Source organism: Neolamprologus brichardi, chromosome 9, assembly GCF_056152115.1.
Source record: "Neolamprologus brichardi isolate AB-2024 chromosome 9, ASM5615211v1, whole genome shotgun sequence".
Classification (NCBI taxonomy): Eukaryota; Metazoa; Chordata; class Actinopteri; order Cichliformes; family Cichlidae; genus Neolamprologus; species Neolamprologus brichardi.
In genome coordinates this window covers 19094655-19121601 of record NC_142112.1, presented here as the reverse complement: position 1 = coordinate 19121601, position 26947 = coordinate 19094655, and the positions used below count along the sequence as shown (strand labels likewise).

Genomic DNA, 26947 nt, shown 5'->3' with positions numbered 1-26947 from the left:
CTTAGGGATTTAAGACACCAGGACATGAGGGGTGGGATGAGAGAAGTGGAATTCAACCTCCATTTTATTTTTTCTCCAAACACAAAAAGGACATAACTCCTATGATGGTGTAAATGTGCTTACAAAGAGTCAGGGGCTCATCTATCAGCGCAAATACAGTTTTCTTTATTAAAAATGTAATGAGGTTTTCACAATATAAACAGATAGAAACATAAAGGGGGGGGGGGGGGGGGGGGGTATCTGCTTTTTATCAGAGCAAATGATCACATAAAGGCCCAGAAAAGAAAAGAGAAGTGTGTGCCTGCAAAGAATAGTTTGGTGTTGGTGAGCCCATGATGGAAACACGGTGACCTCAGGAGTAAGAGTGTGTCCCAGTGCAACAGTTGTATCATGCCATGTCATACCTGGATGAAGCTAAGAAACAGTGACATGTTGGATAGAGTGATGTTCTATATTTAAACAAAACCTGGTGGACATTGATTGCATAATGACCTGTCATTTTTCAGTTCTACAGAATCTGACTGTTAAAGGAATCCAAGTAAAATCTTGCCAACCAATAACATCAACCAAAAAAATACTTTACTTAGAAAAAACATCTTTTCTCAATCAGCAATGAATAAAGGAAGCTAAAGGTCTAAAGCTAAAGAAAGGGAAAATGTGAACCGATATGATCACTTGCTGCTTCCCAGGTGACCTCTAGGGCGCCCTTTTATTTGGCTAGGAGAGTTCCTACTGCAGTCTCGGAATCAGGTTACTCCATGGTCGCCTACACTACCATAGGGAGGCTGAAAAGATATCTGAACCCGGAGCAGTGTCATGGATCAATCATTAGACTCTAAACGAGATGAGATGGCTTAAAGAGCGAGAATGACACTCAAGTGTCACTGATAGCTTCTGTGGGAATGATTACATTACACTTGGCATATCCTATGAAAATTCTATGGAAATCCCTATAAGGGACCAACCTGCTCCCTTTTAACTGATTGCACTGAATCACTAACAAAGGCCTTCTAGGACTGCAACACACCCTCTTATTTCTAAAACAAGCGGTGTTTTGCAATGCAAGCCACAGGGGACTTAGAAAAGAGTCAAATCCAGTTTGTCTTGCTCCCACAAAAGAGGGACAAAGAGGATAGTAGAACACAGAAAACTATGTTCTCACAAATATCCATTACAATGTCAAGCTACATTCACATTCACTCGCAGCTGTGGTGGCTCGTGAAATTAGGCTATACATTGTTTTTTGTTTTGTTTTGTTTTATTCATAGCCAGGAGAAGAAGGGGCGAGGTCGATCATTTAGCATTAGTTCCCAAATTTTGCTATGTATAATATCCTAGTTCTCTAAACTGGCACTTGTCATCCATCCACATTAGCCTATACAGTATGCTAACAGAGAGTAACAGAAAGAAGACAAGGCAGAGTGTTAGAAAGCTGGTGCTGTCACAGTTAAAGATCCGTGCAGTATGATTGCGGAAAGGGAAAGTCTATAAAAACAGTACGAAATCCAGTGAAGAAGAAAGTACTAGCTAGAAAAAATGTGTTTGTGCATGTGTTCGTAGAGAAGAAAGTTATCCAGTGTAGCTACAAATACAGTGCCAAAGGTTGAGCAGTGCGCATGTGTCAGATCCTTCAGCCTTAGATGATGTTCCCTGACCTTTGTGCCTTGATATGCGGCACTACATGCAGAGAGCGAGAAGAAATGTGTATGTGTGTGTGTGTATGATTCTGCATGTGCGTGTGTGTTTGCAGACAACGAAGCCTTAGTGCAAGGGATCCCTCCAGGTTGATGTATTGCGATAGTTTTGCAGGTTTCCATTGGTATTTAAACATTTGTAAATCCCAGAGATTAACATTCTGTGAATGTACTTCCAGTGAAGCAGCCGGGTGTGAGTGAGATCCAAGTACAAAGGCTGAAGCCAAAGTTAGTCCAAATGGATTTTAAAAAAAGAAAAAAGAAATCCGCTAATCGATCTTAAAAAGTATGAGATGCAGTGTGACCTTCTGCAGGATAGCTTTGTAGCTGCAAAGTAGGTAATAAATGCAGTTCAGAGTTCATGTATAGTTTTAAAACCAGTGTGCGGTCAGCAAAAGACCATGTTAAAAAAAAACATTTACAGCAACCAAAGGAAAAATGGAGGAAAACTGTTGGGACTTTTCCAAACTATGACAAAATCAAAAACTTTGGCTCTAAAATCAGAGAATTAGGAGGTACGTGTTACAGATTAGGCAATAATAATAATAATAATAATAATAATAATAATAATAATAATAATAATAATAATAATGTTGATTAGATTAGGTCCTTACTATCAGATTGAGTTAAACTAATTGTGGAAATCTAAAAGGAAAACATAAAAGAAAAAAAGGTGCTCTGCTTTTGTTTTCTGTCAAAGTGGTGGCCGTATAGTTAACAGATTGTCAACAGTCAACCCCCAAAGGTTTAAGAAGGGTTGCAAAATGTTAACCTAGCTTTTTCAAGTTTCCTAGTGACTTTCTCAGGTGAACAAAGCACTTACTCTAATGTAGCTGTTCGTGAGCCAACACGCCTAAGGAATGAGAGATTTAAAGATTTGAGAGGAATTCCTAGGCCATTGACTGTACAGCTCAACATTTTTCTTTGTCTGGGGAAACATTTGGCTCTACGTAAGCTGCAGTGTAGCAATGTGCACTCCAGTCCAGCGGAAAATCACCCATGTGACAGAAGCTACTTCTTGTGGGCAGTCCCTCTGGCTGTGCCGCCAGATTTGTTTCCAGAACGACGAACTGGCACCTTGGATACTGGGATTCTGGTGCGAGCCGGAGGAGGCGGTTGCGTCTTTGGTGGAGTTGATTCAGCCTCTAGGACGGACGACAGGGCTGACTGGCTTGCAGAGTGAGGGGGTGTGGTTGGTTTGCTGCTTACCGGGATCTTGGATTCTCGAGGAAGGCTGGCGCTGCCTTTCATTGATCGGAAGGAGCAAGAGGAGGAGGAGGAAGGCAGAGTTGCTTGGGAGATGGGGCTCGTTTTGTGTTCAGTGGACGGAGAGGGCGAGCTGTTTGGATCTTCATCTCCCCCCTGATCCTCTGCTTCTTCTTCAGGATCATTGTAGAGGTCATACAGGTGGTCTCCAGAGCAACTGTCACGTGATAGGGCCATATTCTGGTTATGCTGCAGCCCACTTTCATCAGGTGTTGCTGTAGGTGTTGCTGACGGTGTGTCCCAGTAGCCCTCGTCACTAAGCAGCTCTTTTTCACCTGGCGATGTAGGGTGACGACCATGTGCGTGAGGGAGAGGGGGTTTAGCTGCCCGGCTTCCCGCTCCACCAACTACTGGAATCTTACTGAGTCCCAGCGCCTTCACCTGTGGTATCTTTCTATCTGAACTCCTGGAAGCTGAGGGAAGGTAGCTGCTAGCAGGGTTGGTGCGAGGGGGATAAGTGGAAGTAGGGGTAGAGGAGGAAGGTTGATGCGATCGGGGCAATGCAGGGGAGTTGTCTCCTGTGGAAGGCAACATGTGCCAGAGTCCCTGCATGTCTGCATCGTCCACTCCTTCTGGACTTGCCATTTCTTCACCTCCACCCATGTAGGCCACCACACCACTCCCGGGTGGGTGCTGTTGTGGTTGAGGTTGTGCCCTTGTTCGGGCAGGGAGGGAGGCAGGTGCAGAGTTTGGGGAGACAGAGAACATGGGCTGGGACATCTGAGAAGATAAAGGGGGTTTAGATGGGGAGATGCTACTGGTGATACCAACAACTCTCCCAATACCCACTCCCACGCTACCTCCTCCTCCCCCACTGCTACTGCTGCTGGTACCACTGCCCCCATTACCCACTGGGCCCTCTTCATCGGCATCTGCAATAATGTCACCACAGCCTGTGAGAGAATCAAAGCTCTTGAGGGACGTGACGTCAGTGAAGAGGAGGGAGCAGAGTCGGTCCACAGAGGGCTCTGATGGTGGGTCACCAGTGCTGCAGCGATCCAAAGGGGGTGTAGCAAGGGAGGGGGTGAGACTGGAAATTGAGGCTTTGGCTTTTTGGATGGGTGGTCGCAGTGGTGAGTCAATGGGCGTGTAGGGAAAGGGAGAGTCTGGCTCACCAGATGGCCCTGGCATGGCAACACAGTGTGGAGGTGTCATGGTAACACTCGTGGTGGGAGTCTCTAGTGCTTGGAGGTTAGGTCCTGCTTCTGCATCCCCACAGTCTGCTTGGTGGTTATGGGGAGGTGGTTCAAGGGTTAGAGTAATGTCCTTTACCTTTTCAGCATCAGCAGCTTCTCCGTCCTTGTCCTTCTTCGCCTCCGCCTCTTCTCCATCGCCCTCATTTGTTTTGTCTTTACGTCTCCATCGCATGCTGCTGAAAAATCCTTTCAGGCCCCTTCCTCTTCTGACAAGTCCTGCTCCTCCGTTTTCACTCGACCTAAAACTCCCGCGTCGGAGAAGAGAGAAGAAACTCAGCGATTTGCTCAGAGACCTCACCGGCCCCACCTCCAGGCCTGCAAGTCCCTCCCCTCTCTGTCCATCAGCGTCGTTATTAGAGCCCGTTAGTCCATCGTGGGTTTTGCTCCTCACAAGTTCCGCCGATGCCCCTGAGCTGTTTCCATTCAAAGAATTTCCATTGTCAGAATTCCCGTTGTTTCCGCTGTTTGTAGCCCCTTTGTTCCTGAAGGAAAAGAAGCTGGCCATTCCAGATCCAGTGCGCCGCTTCCCAAAGAGTTTGAAGGCAGCTTTGTTGATCTTCCCTGTAGGCTGGGGGTCACACTGAGGGGCCACAGGAGGCTCCACACACTCTGAGTGCACCTCCATTATCTAGTACTCTATTGCTCCCACTCTATCGTCTCCCTCGAGCTCTTTAGCTACCTTTTTATCCTCTCTCTTTCTGGCGCACATACATTCACCCTCTCTCTCTCTCTCTCTCTCTCTCCCTCCACCCTGCTGTCTGGTGCTCTTTCACTCCCACTCTGACTTGCTTTAACGCCTGCCTGCTGGTTTTCTCTGTCTGCCTCCCTCCCTCCCTCTTTCTCTTTCTCTCTCTCTCTAGCTCTCTCTCACACAGCCGCACACACAAACACACATGCTGCTCCTCACTGTATCCATGGCAACTGGGTGGGCTAAGCAGCTTTCGTCAACGTTGGCGGGGCGCCAGCGTCTCTCCTCCACTCCCTCCCCCAACCCCTTTTCCTCTTCTCTGCTTCCACCTTGCCTGTCACCGATGCACTGGTTGGTCTTTCCTTTTAACTATTGAGTATTTCCGAAGCCCAAAATTCACCGCATCCATCAGTGTGTGTGTGCACCGTGTGTGCGTGTGTCCACGTCTCTGTGTTTGTACAAACCCATTCCAGGGTAGCAACGAAGCAATACGCACCTACTGATCTGCTGATGCATTATAAAGGATTAGACATGAGTTCAATATGTTTATGAGGGCTTCTTTAATGGCAGCTCGGTTGAATAGCCAATTATTAGGACAGATCACAGGCTAATCTTTATACAAGCTGTTTGTAGGACATGGACCACAGATGTGGGAAAACTGACAATGATGCTGCCCACTAAAAACAGAACTTTTGCACGTGTGGACATTAATTTCTGGTTATATCGTTCCTGTCAGGTAAGTCAGAGCTTTGGGTAAACAGTAGCTTTACATTGTAAATTTATCAGAATTAGCCTTCTCCCTTCACCCAGGCTTATTAGACTGGCTAAATAGGAGTGTGAGGGTGGAAAGCTCAAAGTAAATGAAACTAAGCACATCACAAGTGCGAATTAGTGGACTCAAAAACAAGACCTGCTGATCAACAGTATGAGCGGGCTTAGACCAGGATATGGATTTAGAAATGTCAGTGCAGTCATGCTTTTGTTATTTCAAGGGATACGGAGGTCTTAACCTCCCAGTCACAACCAATTTCTCATCCACAACTTAAATGACTTACAAGTGACTCTACAAAAAGATTTAGGCCCCTCACAACTTACAAGTAGACAAACATACAAACACAAATAGCACAGCCTTCAATAGAGTTTGAGACACACATATAAGCCATATGGCCTTGAGGCCTCTTCCATATGGACACACAGGGCCAGGTGTCTGAGCCCTGTGATGCCACATATAACTGTCATCACGTCATCCTCAGTTTCCTTGTGTTTGTGATTTTGTGTCACCAATTATCCAGCCCACAGTACACTCTTTCTTTTCACATTAGTTATAGTTTCAGAGCATACCTTGGCAACCAGTACAGTTTCTGCAGGCATGTAGAACAATTAACTGTTCACAAACTAGAAGGAAACCTTGTGGCAGTGGATCAACTTGCTGACTTTTGTTCATTGTCGTTGTGTCTTTACAAAGTGCACAAGTGTTCCAGTTTTATTATCAAAATGCATTTGTGCTAATAAGTAAAATTGTGAATGAAGTAGGGTATTATACATTAAAAAAAAAAAAATTATAATAATAAAGAGTGAAATCATTTTTCCACATCTCAGTTTGTTTGTTTGTTTTTTTGGAGAATGGCAATCAGTTTGTATATCTGAACAAATTACATAATCACCATTTACCGTAGATCCACCCAGTTCTCCTTTTTTCTGAGTGCAATCCACTGGGGGTGCTCCCAACCCCCCATGAATCTCCCTGTTATCCCGACCCACTTACAAACCTTCCTTCCCTTCCCTCCCCTTCTCCTTTTCTCTCCTCCTCCTCCTCCACAGTGACTGTGAGCACAGGCTCTCCTCTTCCATCCCACTGCTATCAAACAATGTCTGCATTCATGAGCCCAATACACACAACCACAAATCTAGAGACATGCTCACACCCACACAAACACTTTTTGAGGGCTTCCCCAGAGTGAAGCGTCGAAGCATATCATCCCTATGCTCCCCCTCCCCCCCCCTCCCCCCCACCAATAAGAAAGATAATATGTCCCCAAGAGTCAGTCAGCCAGCCTGTCTACTTGCCAGTCAGTCACCCGCTATGCATGTTTTCAGGTACATCAGATGTTCAAGCAGAATGCCCTACAGCAGTGCTAGCAGGTCAGCTGGCTGCTGCATGGACTTGAAGCTGAGTCTAAGCAGCAGATGGCAGGTGGATTGATGAGTGGAGACTGATGAAGGAGCTCAGTTATCGCATGATGAGACAAAGGATTTTGCTTAGCTCTTAGAGTGGCAGTGTACATTATTACAGTGCTTTAAACATCAGTAAATTATTGAAGCAAATGCACACGTTACGACAATGTTACTATATTCCACAATGGAGACCATTAGACCATATCGGACTTATCGAGCAGTTTGTATAACTGCATTTAAATGGAGGACATAGGAAAGCAATACACACCCACACACTCACATATATATGAGGCCGTTTGTAAAAGCATGGGGCTTGTATGTAAGTGTAAAAGAACTTTTGTCCAGAGGCTTTTGTGGATATTGAACTGGTTTGGTTAGTTTGGTGCTTGGATAATGCAACATGTGCTCTCCTTGCAACCTAATTATTCTTTTCAGTCCACTTGTACCAGCTAAGGCAGATTCACACATGCAATACAAGAAGCCCACACCCTATTATCCCTCCTACTCCGTGCCCCCACCCTCTCTAAAAAGGGTTCCCATTTCAGCCCCCTGAGCGAAGCTGAGCATTAAGTGGGACAGTTGGAGGACATTTTCTCGCTCTCATGTCTCTCACTGTTTTGTCTGTTAATATGGTTCCTCTTTTATGTCAGTGCGCTTCCACTGCACAGTGCCCACAAGTAGCAGCTGAATGTCTTTTTTTTCCATTCCTCTGTGAGGAAAGAGCCTCAGGATGCAAATACTTTTTTTTTTTCAAATGCCTAATTTGTCTTGCTAAGAAAAGAAAAACAGACTGTGTGTTGTTATGTGAAGCTTGCATTGTGTGTACACCCTTTACCAGGCAGAAGTTGTGAAAGAGATGTAAATCATTTCAAGGAAATGCATATCTGTCAACAAAGCTAAATAGTGCTTTAAATTTTGTAAAGAGTTTCAGTGTCTTCACATCAGGGTGTAAATAACCTAATTAATTCGAGCGTGTATCCTTATTATCCATCTTGAACTGTCTGATAGTGTCACAGTCATGTGTCACAGTCATGTGTCACAGTCATGACATCATCCTCGTTCAGTCCACATCAGTCTTTTTAAATCGGTCACATATTAAGTCTTTTAATCTTGGTATGTGACCAATATAAAAAGAATGCAAAGGGTCATTACATTAAAACACATTATGCTATTTTAGGCTCCTGCTTTAACACCTTTATTATTTTAGAAAGTCATCTATGGGATTCCTGCTTCAGTTTCACATGTAGGAGAAAAAGAAACCAGAACATCCCCACAGAGTGTCTGAACTTTGCCTCACTTGAATAATAATAAGTCACGTATCTTATCAGTAATCTCACTGAGCGTTTTGTTATCTGCGGATCATAGAGGACACCAACAAAGAAGTAGCTCTGATGTGGTCATGACTGTAGGTTCACATAACAAACCACAATAGTTTTAGCTGTCAGTCAGACGTAGTACATATCAGTAACTACGGGAATCTTTTCAAATGTGAGAACAATACAATCAGCAATCTACCCACTTTCCTTTCAAGGAACCACATCTGTGAAAACAGCACAACAGGATCCAAGCAAGAGGTTTAACAAAGACTAGAAACACACACAAGACACAGGTGTGGCTGATCATACATCAGCGGTTAGCTGCCTGGCACAGGCACACATACACACCACATAGTCTTTATCATCATTATTAGGGGTTCTATCGGTCAGATTGTGTCAGCACAGGGGGTCTTCCAGCTCTGGATTAAACTAAGCTACGGTGTGTGTCTGTGTGTGTTCCTGTTTGTGTGTTAATGAAAATTAAACCCCCAAGGATTACTGCTTGTGCTCTTTTGTTACTTTGGTAATCAACAGGGAGCTGTACTAAATGTTATTAAGCTGCCTAAACCCAGAGAGCTCAGACACTTTTACACTCAAAACACTGCAAAAACTTTATAACACAGAAAAAGCAACCCAAAGTATATAAAAGTTATACGTGTTCCCTGCAATGCAATCATGCAGTAATTATCAATTTTTCTGAATATGTCAGGGTCAAAATGTTTGTACATTAATTACTTTTTTGAGGCAAGTTATTCGACTGTTTGGAGTAAAAATGTTCCTTTTATTCATTTAGACTCATTTATTCTGGACCTCTAGTTGCCTACTTGCTGAGATGACAGATCTGGAGGGGATTTTCATTACCGTTATAATTTATGCTGTCCTACTGTCAGAGGCTGAGGCTAAAGCGTGGTTATACCTCTGGCCACCACATACAACAAGTAGCAACTTTGCACAAACTCATAGAAATGGAGTTGCATCATATAAATGCTAAATTAATTGATTCTTATGCTCCTAGGACCTGGTGTCCACATCACATTTTGGGTTGTCTAGACCAAAATACTAAAAATTTTGCTCTACAAGGGCCTGATTACCACTTATGAGGACATTATACTGCCTGTTCTATCGAAATTTAAAACGAATGCCTTCTTATGAGAACCTCATTTTTCTCAGAAACAAAAATCAGATAAAATAAAAAAATCTGTTAATTCTTTGTTTTTACATTCATCAGGTCTCAATCAGCCCAAATAGCAAAATGAAATTAAAAATGCATGCCATGAACGAGTTTGGGTCTTAGGAGTTTAAATACTACATATCACTATCCAACTTTATCTGAACACTCAAATACCACATTCCCTTATTATTTCATTCAGTTTGACCCGAAATAAAACTTACCAGAAACGACTGTCTAGAGCAGGGATGTCAAACTCTTTTTACATCGCAGGCTACATACAGCTTATTTTGATCTTTTGTTGGCTGCACCAGTGAAACTGCCCTTCCTGCCAGTGTGCAAATGTAATCCCAGAGATATCTTATATTAAAAAAAATAACCTCTATTTCACCAGAAAGCAATCTATCAGTGCAAAAGAAAACTACAGAAATCTATAACTTAATTACTTCTGTGTAGCCATATGGGAGGTCTTTATCAGTCAGAAAAGCTTTAAAAATTGTGAAAATACAATTAAAAGTCCAAAATTTCTGTTCCCTTTCACATTTTCCAAAGTCATCTAGTAAGCCGGATTGAAGTCTTTGCTGGGCGGATTCTGTCCCCCGGGGCCTTATGTTTGACACCCCTGTACTTCTACACTCTACAAATTATGACAAAAACATATAAATAAAAATGATTAAAAATGAAATGTATAAACTTTCTGGGAGACATCAGTATCTGTCCAACCCCCATGTAAATAACACTGTCCGGCTAACAGCTGTGTGGCGCCACCACAGCCCACTGTAAAACATACCTATTTCAAATGCATTCATCAAAATAATTATACAGAAATGTACAGTGGCTATATTGGAAAGCTGAAAAAGGCCATAGAAGCTGTGTCATATGACAGAGAATGGCTATAATAAATTACACAAGGGCATAAATAGCCAAGTGTTGTAGTCAATTTACAAATGCCGTTGATATATTCTGGGCTGCCACTGCCTCGTTCGAAACACTGCACTTGTGTGTCAGCCTGATACATAAAAATAGATTCATGTCCTAAAAGTAATACAATCATCAGAGATTTTAGTCACATGTTATATACAGGGCAATGGCGCAAACCAATTTTCCACACAGACCAAAAAACAAAAAATGCACATACAACATGCATACATGTGTGCTCATGTATATAGCATATGCTCTGCCGATATGTAGACTATTTGGCCCTGATTGTAAGTACAGCATTTCCTCCTTGTCCGGTAAAGTGTTCTACCAGAATGGCGTGCAATAAGCTACTCATCTGAATGATTCAGAGCCCTGGGAGAGCCCTCGGCAGCTTGTCTCTGGAAGAGACTTCTCAATGTTTAATGTAAGGTAATATGCACAAGTAGGCTACAGGAAGACCATTCTAACACGAGAGAGAGAAAACTTAGAGCTGATTGTGGATTAACATGATTTACTGTTTATCCACATTCCAAAAAGGGGCCGAGTCATGTAAAAGCTCTGACGCTCTAATGCAGTGGGGGTTTTTTTTTGTTGTTGTTTCACTTTTTACTTGTTTAAACCATAAACAAGGTCCTTCTTTTACACATTCAAGTCATCAGTGGCGATTCATGGAAATAACTGGTCACCTTTAAGGTCTTTTTGAATAATCAGTTAGAAAATGTGAGCAAAAATTAAGAAGAGAAGAAAAGAGAGAATTAAAGTAGAAGATTAAGTCCCCTTTTTCTTTTAGTTATTTTCATATAGAGGCACTTTACACATCAGTTATTGTGCCCGTTCTTCTTTCAGTTCATATATTATGGAGCTTTAGAGTAAAGTGGCACAGTGGGTTTACACATCACATCACGTTGCACTGCCAGCCTCTCTCTATTCCAAGTCGTTACAGCTGAATAATGACTTTATTCGCTCATAGACACTGATTTGTCTAAGGGCCAGTGCTCACTTTGTCTAATTGGCTTCTGAAAGTAAACACAGACCTCAATTTATTGCTACATTTAGTCCCACGGCATCTGAGGGCTGTGGACTGAGTGGCGTTTAAGAAGGAACAAGTTCACTGCAAAAGCTACTAGTCTGAATTCCATAAAGAATTTAGAAGCAAGTTGGCTGGATGTAACACAGCAGGATGAAAAGAGCTTGCAGGGCAGACAAATACACACACGAACTCTGTGTAACTTCATTTAAACCAAGTTTTACATCTTGCTCTTGTGCAGCAAACTGATTGGGTTGGGCATTTGCTTGTATGCTAAATCTAATCCAAGATCAAATCCTTTCTGAGCTCCAATAATGATTATTCAGGAACTAATATAGAATATGTTCTTGAAGAAAAAAAAAAAGCGTAATGACTCATGGCAAAACAAGCTGAGCCTAAATAAAATTGTGCTGAATTGCCACAACTCCAGTGAATCTAACCCAAAACAAATCAAAGTCGAACAACATCCAGCCCCAAGGACATTTTTTCTGATGAATAAATAAATAATTCCACATCATTTTATTTAGATTCATCACAGAAACTAAACTTGCCAGATGCAGGAAGTTCTTTTTACTTATGAGAACTGCTATGTCATGGTTTTTGTTGAGCTTCAAAATCTCTCAAGCAGAAAGACCACAAATAAGTTAGGGGAATCAGTTTTATGGTTATTGTTGAATTTAACAGTATTTAGCTATCCAAACCCACAGAACTTAACCTTGCATGCACGCTGTGTTTTTTATGTGCCGGTGACCTTTAATCAAGGTCAGCTGTCATAAATAATAAGTCACTGACATGGCAGATACAACCAGTAGGATTTGGGAATCAGCATCAGTAAGCATTAGTAAGAAAGATCACCTGATTGATGCGAGAAGAGAAATAGGATTAAAGGATCGATGGGAACAACAGCTGGTAGTTGATCAGCTGAACAGCTTTGGGGTTGTTAAATATTCAATATTGTACATTATTTTGACAGCAACACAGTTTCTGTTCATCGGGCTTATTTATTATTTCTAAAATAATCATTTCTAAAGTGTCAGGTTTCAGTTAGAAATGATGTTAGCAATATGTGGGGCTTTTCTAGCAGATACTTGATTTTGATCAAAGTGTTTTGAAAGAGGCTTCATTGTCCTAGAGTTCTTCCTGTATTTATGTAAACATACTCAACTTCAAGTTTGGTATTTGCCCCACACATGATTCATCATTCTTTTCCCAACCGAAGTGCAGAAGCACCAAGAAGAGCAACAAATTACAGCAGTCTAGTTAAGGCGGAAATGCACAGGTGACATATACGTCCGTGTTAAATTTACTCTGTAGGTAGGTCATAATGGAAAATCCCTCTGAAACCTTCTGGTGTTGTCCACGACATAACCTGATGTGCATTTCCTTGGAAACGACGTCAACAAACTGTCTATTCTGTCAGCAAACAGTTTCAAACAAATGTTTTTTTCTCTACACTGTGATTTTATTTATTTTTTAAATCACTCAGACCAGAGGAATGTCAGCTCACCAACATGATCAGATTAGGCTGGATTTCAGCCTTTGGATGAAATGAAACATTTCATGAACCAAAACTGGGATTTTCTGCATTTTCGTGTGAAGAATATCAAGGCCACGTATTTCAAAAATGCACAACGTGACTGTACAAATTACAAGACACGACATTTTTTTCTTTGTTTTTTGATTCATTTATTTTTCTTACCCGATTCATTAATTTTTTATAGTGCTTTTTCAACATTCATTAATAAAAAAAAAAAAAGAAGCTTTTTTTTCCCCCACTGTAAGTGCAGTATATGACATAATAATGAGGCTTTCCTTAGAGATTTTAGACTATACAGACACACAACTTCATCCATTCAGCCCATTCAGGACCAATGCGTAAATCGGCACATAATCCACACAGAGCAACAGCTTCCCACTCTCTCTCTCTCACACACCCACACAGACACACACACACACACATAGTTTCAGTATGCTCTCTTACTTAGTTGCTCATGTCCCTCAGTCTCCCACAATCCCTGTTTTTTTGGTTTTAGCAGGTCATACGTGCTACACCAAACTCCAGGCTGACAACAGCTGGCTCTTCTTTGACCAGATCACTGTTATACGTCCCTTCCAGTTCTCCATAACTCTGCTTCCTGCTCTCGGTGCCACTGCTGCCCTCTACTGTCCGCTCTGTATCTGTGCTCTCAGTGGCCTCCTCACCCACCTCCTCCTGCTCATCCTCTTCCTCGTGACGCTGCACTTCTTTGTGGTTGATGGGCGCTCCCAGAATGAGGGAGTCGGGACGTGGCGGGAGGCTGTGGGAGTTGGACAGCTGATCTCTTGTGGGAGGAGGTGCGAGGGGGTCGGATGTTGCAACCGGGACTACACCAAGCTGCTGCAGCCTCTGAATGATACGACAGTTAAGCATATAAAACAACATATTCCAAACATAAAGTGCATCTAAATACTCAAATACAAATACTATACTGTAAATACTAAATACTATATATTAAAAATACTCATGCAGTCATTTAAATACTCAAAATTAAGATCAAGCTTAAAACTTAGGAATATGACAATGTGCAATAATGTGCTCACAGATTCCAGTGCTTGCAGCGTGCTCTCTGCCTTGCGGCTGTTCTCCTTCAGAGTCAAAATGGTTTTCAGGATAGACTGACGAGGGTGCATGGACCGGTCAAACTGATGGTACATACTCCTCCAGAACCTGGTGATCACAATGTTACACATGTAGATAAGATCCTTTAGGGTTTACTTATAGATATAAGCAGCAACCAAAAGGGGAGCAAGCTGTACTGACTTGAAATGATAAGGCAGGGTGGAGGGCTCGAGCACAGGATGTGCTTCGGAGTACGCAGGGCTGTAGAACGGATTCAGGTGGTTTCGTTTTTCGCTCATTAGAAATGCCCACAGGGAGTGAGTCCGCTCTCTTAGTCTGCAACCCAGAACAGCAGTTAGACACATGGAGCATATTGACATAGTCCAATGAAGCTCACAGTATAGTAATTAATCTATTTGTCTTCTACTAAAAAGAAGGATTATACATTATATGTCTTTTATCACTTCTTGTTATCTGCAAACTCAAACTCTGACAACAAATCTGCCAGCGGAGGTGTGGCTTTTTTGACGCACAGATCTTTTAAAGAGATTGTCTTGACAGATAGATTTCACAGTTGACATTAGAAAGTATTTCAACCGTCGACTGTTACATAAATCTGTGTTTTTGACTTACTGCAACTCCTCTCTCTGCCTCTGATTGTTACCAAGGAAGTTTCCATATTGACAGGAGTGAACATGTTCGTGGATCTGCAGCAGGAACCACTCGCTGAACTCAAACGCCTAAACGGAGAGTTGTGGATAAATAAAAGCAAAAAAAAAAAAAAACATAGGAAATAAATATAAATCTCACGTAGCTCGCACTCTCCCACTCACCTGTGGGAACTGCTCAGTCAGCTGCCAGACGCACTCGAGGAATTGAGTGAAAATAGGAGACACTTCTTTCGGATCCCCGTCCAGTTGGTCACACCTGAGAGCATACAATCCAGGTATAGAATAATATGAACTTGCGACTGTGAACTGGAGCAAATGCAGTGCTTCACATTTTCCAGTTGAAACCTCACCTGTCTGCAAACTTGTGACCGAAAGAGATCCAGTCTTTCTCTATCAGTACCTAGAAGAAAAACAAAGAGTGAAGAGTAGAGAACATGGAGCATCTGAGTATCTGCATGTTCAACATCACGTGTCTGTGGCTGGTACCATAAAGCCTTTAATAGTACGATAGTAAGGGTCCATGAGCAGCGCCCCTAGGGCGCAGACCTGGGCGGTTCTGTCCCATCCATCTGAGCAGTGAACCAAAACACTGGCTCCTTCAACTGTCACCGCCTGGGATTACGAGAACAGACAGATGGCACAGAAATATGGTTTTTAAAACAACAATGACTTTTTATCAGCTTCCACCTCTGATTAGCAGAAAGAATATAGTTAAAGAAGTATAACCAGAAAACATTTACCCTGGTGAGAAAGACAGCAGCATCTACTATCGCCTTGATATGCCGAAGCCAGCCACTACTCTCTAGTCCCACCAGGTAGTCACTCATGGAAAGTGACCGAGTCCCAGTCACTAAGAGATCAAAGGAATTTGAGATTAACTGTGCACTGACTGACATTTTTTTTTTTTTTAAAAAAGCCTTTTTTTGAACATCTTTTCTTTCTTTTTTTAAAATCCTCTGTCTGTAGCAAATGTTTAACCTTCTAGCAACTTCTGCAGGCTGCTCCGCATCACGTGGATGTTTTCAATGCCAACAAACTGGAAGCGGATGTTGGAGTAGTTGTCCTCATTCTCGTAGCCTTTACCTGCTGCTCTGTTAGCGAGCGCGTTCAGCTGCAGGACAGAAAAAACAACAAAAAAAAACAACAACACATTTGAGCTCTGAACTCTGTTTTCAAAAGTACATTCATTTAGTGCTGAACCCATTTACACATACAAGAAATTTTAAAAAGTTAATGAACAACGCTTGCTATTCTGAGAAACTGCCTGGCCGTCACCACCTTACCTTCGGCCTGGTATCCATGACATAAAGAAATCGGCTGTTGTGATTGGCTTTGCTGATGGCCTGCAGCATGCTCTCATCCTCGAGGCATCGTGCACTGAACCCAGAGAGGGGCTGACTACAACGACACACTGCTGCCTGTCAGGGTAAAGAGAGTACATTGGTAAAAACGAGAAGTTATTAAAAAAATCTAAATATAACCTTAAAACCAGGACACCTGAGCCTGTGTTACTTCCTTCTAATGGTTGGCTATAATGGAACAACTACATGAGCCTCATAAACTTTTTTGGTTAACCTAACACCATAAATGTAACTACTTAGTTAATGCCATTGAGTAGTTACATTGTTTCCCTAAAAGTCAGGTGTTTCTAGTTGACACAAGAAGATTCCCCAGAATGTTAGGTCATTACCTTCTCATCTCACCTAAATGTTGTTTCACCTGAAAATCACAATTCAAAATATGCTGCACATTTTGGGTGTGGAAGTTCTTTCCCTCGCTTGCTTTGGAAGCAAGGTTTGTTCATCAGCGATGCTGACGTTTTGTTTGAGAAAATTAAAGAAAGAAAAAAAAGTGCAGCTATTCCATCAAATTTCACAGACCCTTGGTTACTAATCATTTCTGTAACGTGGTGATATTTCTTCTAATGCCAGCGAAAGGTCAAAATTTCCATCCATACACAAACACACCAAAAAAAAACCAAAAAAAAAAAAACCCGAATGAGCAGATGTCATGCAAATTTGTTAAGCGGAGTACAAATCCTTTCCGTGTTAGACATTTTATGAGCTTTGCTGTAAATCCACCTTTGGCCAAGCAACTCAACTTTGCACGTGTCAATATATAATCCCACTGGTTCATTCCCATGATATTTGCACTTTGATATAACCGAGAGAGTTGACCCTATTTTCAATTTAAGCAATCCCATTTCCATTTTGCTTGTACTGCCTTAGGAATATTAAGATTTGGACTTCTGATCTTGCTCAATAACTACTCAACAACTTGCTAACCAAGGAGAGCTAAATAACGAAACTGGACCAAAGACAAATATTGGCGCATGTAAATGATCACAGTTTTAAAGTACCTTCTTCTCTTGGTAGAAATAAGTGAGGACAGGAAAGCGTCCTTTGCTTCTGAACTTGGAGCTCCCCACAATGATAGGCTTACTGGCGGTGACAGGAACATAGAGGTCCCGTGGATATGTCTCACACACCTGAAAAGAGTCACAAACAAAATCCATTAACTAAAATAAAAATTAAAAATGTACTAATGTCCATGTTCAGACAGCAGTACCTTGTGAATGCCTCGTGCTACTATGTTACAATCTATAAAGGCACATGATATACAGTCTGCCTGTGAGCAGGGATCTGCTCTTCTTTACAGACAAATTCTTACTTTTGACTCAAAGACTCTGTAGTCCATCACACTCAGGCTGGAGCTAACTAACAGTGAAGCTCCAGCACCCTCTTCTGGACCACAGCGCACAATGTGTTTAAGATGTGGTAACGTCGAACTGGTTTCTGTGATATAATCACGGGTGCACATAAGTGGTCCGCAGGTGCGCATTTGCTGTCAAAATAAAAGACGCGCACCAGATAAGAAGTTGCAACGAGCGTTCGCGTACATATAAAAAGCACTGTTTTTGTCCGCTAGAGTGGGATTTTCGCGGCATATTCTGCACCACATCTCTGTGCGTTCATCATTTGTTTGAAGCCAGCTCACCTCCTGCAACCATTTTTCCGAGAATACGCGCTTCTTTTGCGGTTCGGACTCCTTTCTAACATTTCTTTGGAGGTGGAGGAACACCAAAGTAATTGCTTAAAGGAGCTTGCTTCTTCGACAGCTTTTAGAGTTCTAAACTTATGTCTGTCCTCCTCCAGAAAATCTTATGCACGCAAACGCGCGTTGCAACTTCTTATCTGGTGCGCGTCTTTTATTTTGACAGCTAATGCGCACCTGCGGACCGCTTATGTGCACCTCAGGATATAATGTTAACAGGCTGTCATTAAACCCAAATAATGACAGCCTGTGTGATATCACTTGAATGCCAGCTGAATCCAGACTAGCGCTGTGCGATATGACCAAAAAGGATATAAGAATTCTATCGTCCGATAACGATATAAATCACAAAAATGAAACATTTTCTGTAAATTCTGTGAATCTCGGGCAGCTCGACTTGCGGGAAGTGTTTCCAGCTGCGCGTCATGTAGCTGGAGTCGAGTGTTTTAACCAATGCATGAAACTATACATTTTTAGACATAAGTTGTAACGGCCGCCGTTTTCTTTCTGAGTATTTATTACACGGCGTGCTGCGGGGAAAAGCCTGTTCTAATGTTTGAGTCTAATGTTTATTTTTTAGCACCTGGCGGCTCTTTTTTTAATTCTCATCCGTAAATAATCTGCTCTTTCACGTGATTCGGTTTATTTTGAAAAGTCTCAGCAGGATCTTGAGCTTTATTGTGAAAGGTTTATGTCGAACATAAACAAGCGGACACGCGAGGCTATTACCGTCGTTGTTGCTAACAACAACGCATAAAAACAGGCGCTTGTCCGTCTGTAGTGTGGTTATATAAAATATAAGAGAAAGAGAGAACTTTAAGAAATTAATATAGCCACTACAGTGACCATCAAAACGATAAAAAAAAATATTGCCGTAAACAGTTTATTTTGCGACACCACGAAACTAACGATAGCGTAAAATGAAACGATAGACGTTTTTATATCGTCATCCGATATAAATGTTATATCGAACAGCCCTAATCCAGACTGTACCACTGTGGCGGTGCTCTCCACAACCACACAACTGAAATACTCTGGTAATATTATGTAATATATGTTTAAATCAGATACAGAGTAAGCTTTCATACGCCCACCTCATTTTCACATTAACTTCGTTTGCAATTAAGTTATTTGACAATCAATTAGTTTAATTATTCGGATTAATTTGTTTTAATACATTATGACACGAAGCTAAAGACTAAACAATGTTGCACATTTTAGGTTTACATGATTTTGTCAGTGTCTTGTATAAGCTGCAGTAATTCTTTTTTTCTGTTTTCATCTACTACTCCAGCCTATCCCTGTTTAAGCAACAGACGAAGCTGAGGGTGGAGCTGGTTTAAGTGCAGAGGCCAGCCTAATGGACTTTGCCATCTGCTGTGACCACATGGCGGGAATGTTTTTTATCCATTTAAATAAATTTAGTTATTGTCCCAGTGGTTTCCTCTATTGTGTTTACTCAGTCGCTACAGAGGTCGAGCTGTCTCTGATTTGGGCCAGTGAGTTTGTTGAATTATGATATTATTTTTTAAATTATTTCTGAGTAGAGATCTGTTCAGTTTACCTCTTTTAGGGGCCCACTTATTTCTTAAAATAACTTATTTTCACGATTATGTATTTTTGATATTATACCTGTGCCTGTGAGCCCTTGGCTGCTTGGCTCCTGATCTTACGGTAACTGGATTATTCCTAAAGGAAACATTTGGGTATTTGCTATTATAACAGTTCAGATAAAATACATTCAGCCTCCACATTAACTCTTGCAGCTGTGTGGTTTGAGTTTGGAGTTACATCCCTTTCTGAGTATGTTCTTCTGGCACTTTTAAAGCCATAATGCAGACATGCAATGACCAATACACAGAAATACTATAAGTCAACTTATAGTAAATAATATATAAATACTATCACAAATTCTACTACTATCACAGTGATGGTACCAATGTTTAGAATCTGTAAATAAATACAGTTTATAGTGGGCAGAGGACTTCATTGGATTTTACTACCTACCTTGTAGTCCCTGTTCACATCAGTGAGCTGCCATTGGTCACAGGGGACGCCCATCCTCTCAAACTCCGCCCCCAAGTCGATGAGCTGCCATCCTTCCTCTCGCTGCTGGTCATTTTGTTTGGGGTTGTAGGAGAAAGCATAAAGCTCTTCATAGCATACTGCGCAGAGAAGAAAACCAGAGAGAAATCCATTAAACACAGACAGATGAGAAAGCACTATTTAATATGTCAATGTATCTCTGTTTAGGCATTAAGTGGATGGGAGAAATGCCCAAAGCGAATAGAAAGTGAAGCCGACCTGGCCGTAGAAGACGAAGCAGTGAGCTGTAGACGTCGTGGCAGTCTCTTTCTCTCTGTATAACAAAATGAACCACCCTGAAGTTGCGACACTGAATTACCAGTGGACAGCCGGAGGTGGTCAGGGACAGCTTCTCCACAGAGGCTATATGATGGTGCAAAATCTGCAGACAAGGAAAGAGGAGGCAAAAAGAAGAGAGGCTGGTGATTTACAGTGGCTGGGTCGATATACACTAATTTAAACAAAGTACACTATCCAACAATGACATTAGCGTATTGTTAATAAAGCCTGGTGCTGTTTATATATTTTACAAAACATAAACATATACTAATATATTCTGTGTGTGTTATACAAATGCTTTTCTTCAACTCTGGGATACTCATTGTATATGCACACTTTAAAAAACATGTGTGTCAAAATTAAAGCCTTACTCTTTAGAAACCTCAGTTTAGAGAATAGTTTCATATTTAAAGAGGCTCAATAAACTACTAAAGACTTGCAAAGTTTAAATGAAGATCAGTTGGTATTAAAGGGACCAAAGTGCCAAGAAATATCCCTTACAATATTACACCACCAGCCTGAAGTACTGATAAAAGGCAGGATGGATTCATGCTTTCATGTCATTTCCATCAAATTCTGACTCGACCTTCTGAATGCTGCAGACTCATCAGATCTGCCAACATTTTTCAGTCTTCTGTTGTACAATTTTGGTGGCCTTGTGTGAATTGTAGCTTCAGTTATTTGTTCTTAGATGACAGGAGTAGTACCCAGTGTGGTCTTCTGCTGCTGTGGCTTTAAAGTCACATGTTGTGCATTCAGAGATGCCCTCCTGCACGGCTTGGTTGTAACAAGCGGTTATTTGAGCTACTGTTGCCTTCCTATCAGCTCAAAGCAGCCTGGCCATTCCTCTGGGATCTCTGGCATCAACAAAGCATTTTCTCCCAGAAAACTGCTCCTCACTGGATATTTTCCCTTTTTCTGACCATTTTCTGTAAACCCTAGAGATGGCTTTGAGGAGAAATCCCAGTAGATCAGCAGTTTCTGAAATACTCAGACCGGTCCATCTGGCAACATCAACCACATTCATTGTCAGTTAAATCACTTTTCTTCCTCATTCTGAACTTCAGCAGCCCACCTTGACAATCCTACATGCCAAAATGCACTGAGCTGCTGCCTTTTATGAGCTGACTAGACATTTGCATTAATGAACACCTGAACACGAGTGGACAGTGAGAGTGTTATCTGCAATATGAAAACAATGAAGAACAGATAAGATTTGGAATATTAAAGGGATCTAGTTGGGGAGTGTGTGTGTGTGTGTGGGGGGGGGGGGGGGGGGGGGGGGATCGGCTTCAAGAGCATGCATTTAAACAGAAGAGTGCTATAAAAAGCTCAGCTCAATCATGAATTATTTTAATATCACCCAGAAGTATAGAGGGCAAGAGAGTCAGATGCCACACATCACCATATTCATGAGTGCATTTTGAGTATCACAACCAAGAGAAATCATAAAGATGCACATGGATCAGCATTGGTAATGACTAGTGGGACACGCACGCACGCACGTGCACATACACACACAGGCTAATTGCTGATCTCACCAGCTGTTGAGAAAGGCAGTAACTCACATGCTGTTTAATATTTTATGATACACACAAACACCACACACGGTTACTTTGAAATTACTCTACAGCACACACAGCGCTGAGCCAGACACACATAGGGAAGTAATGCACATAAAACAGGAAGGATGGTGGGAAAGAGGTCACGGCCCAGGTTCTGCTGCACAAAGCATGTAGGCCAGTCACTAAATGCTTAGTGCTTAAAAAAACAAAACAAAAAAAACAACAGGATTCATACAGTGCAACACTATTGTGCACACTCAGAAGTAATACCATTCCAGCAAGTATGTATATGCCAATTGTACAATGTAAAACCAACTACACAGGGCTAGTTGATGCTATGAAGTCATTCTGACAAATCACAACTCAATAAGGGAAATAAAATCTTGCAAGTCATGTGTTGAAATCCTGAGCTCTAAACGGTTGCAGCTAATTTCTCAATATTAAATAGCCTCTTATCTTCAGTGCCCGCTCTAGGCTCATTGCAACACGCGCCCATAATTCTCGCATAACCCAACACCACCACTTTGCCGCTACTGCAGCACAAATAAGTCCATCAGCAAACCAGAATGCTGCTGCTAGATGTTACTAACCTAGTTCTTACAGTGCGCTGACAGCGATCCTCTTTCAGGAGCAGGAAGAAAAACACACACAGACAAATACTACGTGTGCACATTTTGAAACTCTATCTCTTCCTCTTACCACACATTAACTTTCATAATCTTTCTCTCCTTCCCAAATCGCATGCAAACAAACTGTCTGGTTGCAGGCTTCCCTGTAGTGGTCACATTAATGGTTCTTTATGTGGCAGAACTTCCAGTTTCTGTATGTTTTGCCCTTCATTTGCATATATTCCTCTGGTTTTGATTTGAGAGCTCAAAACATATGCCACCCAGGTCTTGGCATCTACAGGAATCGCTTTGCCACCAGCCAATGGCAATGTTGCACTGCACCGGTTCCTTCAGTGATGGAGTTGTTATGGCCCCAGGCCTTCATGCGGGTTTGCTCTGCATGTGTGGTTTTTGGGTTCCAGGAGTTGCCTGAGTGGAGATTCAGGAGATGCTATTTAAGACCCTACCTCTCTAGGTCTTGCCGGTCTCCACTCCCGTTGGTGCTTTACTCCAGTCCTGTGATGGTGCCTGTGCTGTCTTCATGCCTCTGCATCCTCGTTTGGTTATTTTAACTTGCTTTTTCCTTGCACACCAGGTCTCATACACTTGCCAGCTCATCCATGCACCACTTTACACCGCTGATACTGACTTAGACTCACCTAATTTATTATTATATCACACACATAGGGGCCTCGTTCGGGATTTGAACCCCAGCAAGAATCATACCCCTAGACACAAAACCTAGAAAAGGGGGGTTTTAAACCACACACACACACACACACACACACACACACACACACACACACACACAGAACAAACCTGCACGAAGGCTAGGAGCCGTAACAGAAGTGTATTAAAAACATTTGCAGGGTAAAAAATATTCATTAGTAGACTAAAAACAGGCCCAAATTGTCTAAAGAGCACACTTGGTTTGCGTGAAACTGCACCATCAATTTATAGAAAACTGGCAACAGGAGGAAAAAGTTCTGTGAGCACTTGCTATCCTCCAGTTATGCCTCTGCACAACAGTGCATTCGTTGGGGTGACATCCATATGCAAGCACTCTGAAACCTGCATTAATGAGCAGCATAGTTGGCACAAAACTACTCACCCAGACCTCCTGTCCAGCAGAGGCCGAGTTGTTAGAGTTGCTCTCCACAAAGATGAGATGCGTGGCTGTGAGGTACAGAGTGCCGTGAACGGATTTGTTGCTGAAGCGATCCAACAGCCGCACCTGCTCCACCTGCAAAAACAGATGCACATAGTGGTAATATCTAAATAATCAGGAGCACCCTTTGCTTCTCTTGCTGGATACACTGAGTCTACAAGAGATGGCATCTTGGGAGCAGGGTTGATACCTGACAGAAAAATTACTGGCACCAGTTCTGGCTAGCACACCAATTAATCCTGGCCACCTGGCCCTCACTATCAGCTGCCAGTTTAATTTTAATAAGTGCAGTCACAAGTGACATTTGCTGCCACTGCCTTAATAAATAAACCACCTGCCTCTTAATTAAACAATCTTATCTAGCTTAAGAGTCAAACACAGTTCATTTTGTTTTTACTTCCTTCTCAAAAATTTATATTCAGTAGCTGCAACAGTGAAAGTGTAGCAACTGATTGCACTAATACCACAAACGCCCAAACAGAATAGCAGATATAATGAGTAATATATTTACTCAAGTCACGAGTTTTCACACAGGAAGAAGGCTTAGGTCTAATAGCTATAACAGGTTTTAAAAAAAAACTTTAATGTGCTTCTTGTTTACATCCTAGAAAAAATAAATAAATGAATAAAACCAGTTTTATACAGCACAATCTTTTTAAAGTGTTACTAAAGATCTTTATGAGACTGATGTCACAACACTATAAAACAAAAACAAATAATATCACCATTGGACTTTGCTCTGCACTGTTGCATCTATTTTATTGCTTTCTGCATCACAGAAGCAAGACATATCAAAATAAAAGCGCCTGTCACCTTCACTCTATAGCCAAAGTGCATTTGGAAAGTCACTGATTTTTGGACTGTGCAGTGCTGTTAGCACTAGCTGTCCGAATCCATGATTCATCACATTAGCCGTTTCCGGTTGACTCAGACATCCTCCACTTTGTTTCCGTTTGCTGAGATATGATGAAACGATCAAGCCTCTCTCGGTCGCTCGGCAACCTGCGGGTTGCGGCTCTGTCATAAGTCAGCTTCTTGGAACATACAGGAAGTCAGTTGTTTTTATGTGTGTGCCCACATGCGTGTGCTTGAGAGCAGGTTAGAGAGAAAGGGAAGACCGAGGGAGGACAGAGACCTCATACCATCTTATAGGGAAGTTAATGTTAGGATTTGTGTTTCATCCTATGCAACTTAAACTACCCTGATTGCTACAACAAGCAGCTTGTTTTCTTTGTTCGTTTTAAACACTATAACAGTAAATAATAATCTCCTCTGACTTTTAAACCAGACAAACCACTGAAAGGTGTGGAGACAAATGGGGAACACCCATGCCGTCTGTCTACATGCCAGATCTCAGCATTTCTTTGTTTTTTCCCCACTGACAAATAGCACAACTGTCATTGAACCTCAAGAATCGTGTCATACTGCTTCCTAATATGATCAAAAACAGAGACGTTAGATAAAATTAAGCACACCGAGCCACCATATGGCAGACTAAAAGGAATTATGAAGATTATGAAGTATGTACTAGGACTGTTGGCTGTTGTTGGTTGTTTCTGAGTGGCTGTAGATTAGATTTGAAAGGATCGATGATTTAAGGGTTAAAAGGATCAGCTCTTGCAGATACTGCTGTGTGTCCTGGCAGTACAGGCCTGGCAGGGCTAAACTCGTACTGCAGCACTTCTCGAGTCTTGCCTTTTTCAGCTGGTTGCTTTCCTTTAAATCTGGTCTATTGGGAGTGATTTAGCCCAGGCAGTGAGCTCACTGTTTTGGCGTTTTACGCTTATGATAAAACTGCGATCGCCCAATTTGACGTATAGTCCAAGTCAGCCCTGCGAGTCTGTGCTGGATATGGCCCGGGTTTTCCTTGCTTCTTCAATCATACTGAATTCAATGGCTGTACTAACAGTGGATATCTGTCGCAATAAATAGCAGAGCGTGCAAGTAGTAAAATTAGATAGAGGAAGCCGATCTTCCTGATGAACGGGAAAAACAAACAGCTCATTGATGCTCGTCACGTCTGCTGACATTTGGAGTCGTTGGCGACACCTGCTAGCCGTTACGCTATAACGTCGATTCACACAAATTCACTCTGAACACTGATGGCCAGAAAACGGAGCCTCACTCGAACCTTCCAACAAAATCGCAAACAGACAAGGCCCAGCTGCCGACTGTATCCCATCCATTTGCAATTAGCAAGAAACGTTAGCTACCTTTGGCGTTCGGATATGCTCCATTTTTCCCCCCGGGTCGAAACAGCTGTCAGCGACTACAAAGCTTCAAACGACACCTTCCGGATTGAAATGAACCATTGATGATGTGAAAGCTTCGACTCCTGCACAAGACGCCTTCACTTTTTCGGGGGCATACGATATGTGTTTATTGTCAATTATTTTCACTCCATCCGCGTAAAGCTTGAGCAAAGCACGTCGGCACTTGAGGCGGGGATTTTCAAAATAAAAGCAGGATCAAATTCAACAATAATAGATTTTTGAAATAAATAAAACGACCTGAAATGAACTTGGAAAATAATAAAATGAGCCATTGATGTCCAGGTTTACTGGGACTCTGTATGTCAACTGCTTTCACAAAGTTTTGTTTATGTTATAATTCAATTCAATTCAATTCAATTCAATTCAATCTTTATTGGCAGACTTCATGTCCATAAAAACAAGACAGAAACACAACCCCCCCCCCCCCCCCCGCCCCCAACACAAGGTATAGACCATTAAATATATATAAGTATATAAATAAGTATATAAAGCATTTGTAAAAATATAAAACCATAATATACATAAAACACAATTACTTAAAATATATCAATAAATACACAAACACTTTAACCAGTGCTTTCTCAGACTGGATGAGTAACGGGAACCACTCACTGTCGGAACTGTAAGTGCTAAAATTATACTGTTACTCGAACCATCCAGTCGTTCTCTAAAATTGAACATTAACTTTCTTAAAAGTGCTTTAAAAGTCCAAACACCCACAGCTACAAACATCTGGCTGGCACTACCACTTCTAGGTATCCTGCAAAGGATTCTCATCGCATCATTATATGCTATAATATCTACACTGATTTTTTTCTAAATCCTTCCTGTAGTGTATATTTTCTAAAAACAATAATACTTCAAAACTAAAACTAAACATTTTCCAAACAATAAAAACTGAACTGAAACCATCAAACCTACTTTGGGAACTAGCTGAAACTAACTGAATGAAAAGCAAAGTTAAAATGAAATCAAAATAAAAGATAACAAAAAATTTACAACCTATAATAATTATTGGCACGATTACTTGTCAAAGTAAAGCAAATATACTTACAAAGTGTGCTCTTTTCTGGAGAGATTGGGTCGCCATTTGACTACCTAAATGCTTAGGTACAGCGGATCATCTCCCCTGCATGCCCCCCTTCACTATATCTACAAACCCCCGCTGAAGTTTTGTCCCTCTCAGCTCTATGG

General features: G+C 41.7%; 2 protein-coding genes across 2 annotated transcripts; both read right to left on the bottom strand.

The window, feature by feature from the left end:
• Nucleotides 1–223: 223 nt before the first annotated feature.
• amer2 (APC membrane recruitment protein 2) lies at nucleotides 224–4968 on the bottom strand. The gene has a single exon (XM_006794697.3). The coding sequence runs from the start codon at nucleotides 4779–4781 to the stop codon at nucleotides 2706–2708; it is 2076 nt and encodes a 691-aa protein (XP_006794760.1). The 5' UTR covers nucleotides 4782–4968; the 3' UTR covers nucleotides 224–2705.
• An 8132-nt stretch (nucleotides 4969–13100) lies between these two features.
• mtmr6 (myotubularin related protein 6) lies at nucleotides 13101–25899 on the bottom strand. The gene is made up of 15 exons (XM_006794698.3): nucleotides 25694–25899; nucleotides 23424–23555; nucleotides 20080–20242; nucleotides 19783–19940; nucleotides 17081–17209; nucleotides 16005–16139; nucleotides 15700–15832; nucleotides 15462–15571; nucleotides 15208–15333; nucleotides 15072–15121; nucleotides 14884–14977; nucleotides 14684–14790; nucleotides 14252–14386; nucleotides 14032–14158; nucleotides 13101–13837 (listed from the first exon to the last, which is right to left on the bottom strand). Exons 1-15 carry the CDS (start codon nucleotides 25715–25717, stop codon nucleotides 13481–13483), a joined length of 1980 nt encoding a protein of 659 aa, XP_006794761.1. The 5' UTR covers nucleotides 25718–25899; the 3' UTR covers nucleotides 13101–13480.
• Between the last annotated feature and the right edge of the window lie 1048 nt (nucleotides 25900–26947).

Excerpts from the sequence above, each read along its gene's own strand:
- mtmr6 (XM_006794698.3), bottom strand. The coding sequence starts at position 25,717 with ATGGAGCATATCCGAACGCCAAAG. Across the intron at positions 20,243-23,423 it reads CTGCTGGACAGGAGGTCTGG|ATTTTGCACCATCATATAGC; the intron begins GTGAGTAGTTTT and ends CCTTGTCTGCAG. Across the intron at positions 19,941-20,079 it reads GCTTCGTCTTCTACGGCCAG|TATGCTATGAAGAGCTTTAT; the intron begins GTCGGCTTCACT and ends TTCTCTGCGCAG.
- amer2 (XM_006794697.3), bottom strand. The coding sequence starts at position 4,781 with ATGGAGGTGCACTCAGAGTGTGTGGAGCCTCCTGTGGCCCCTCAGTGT.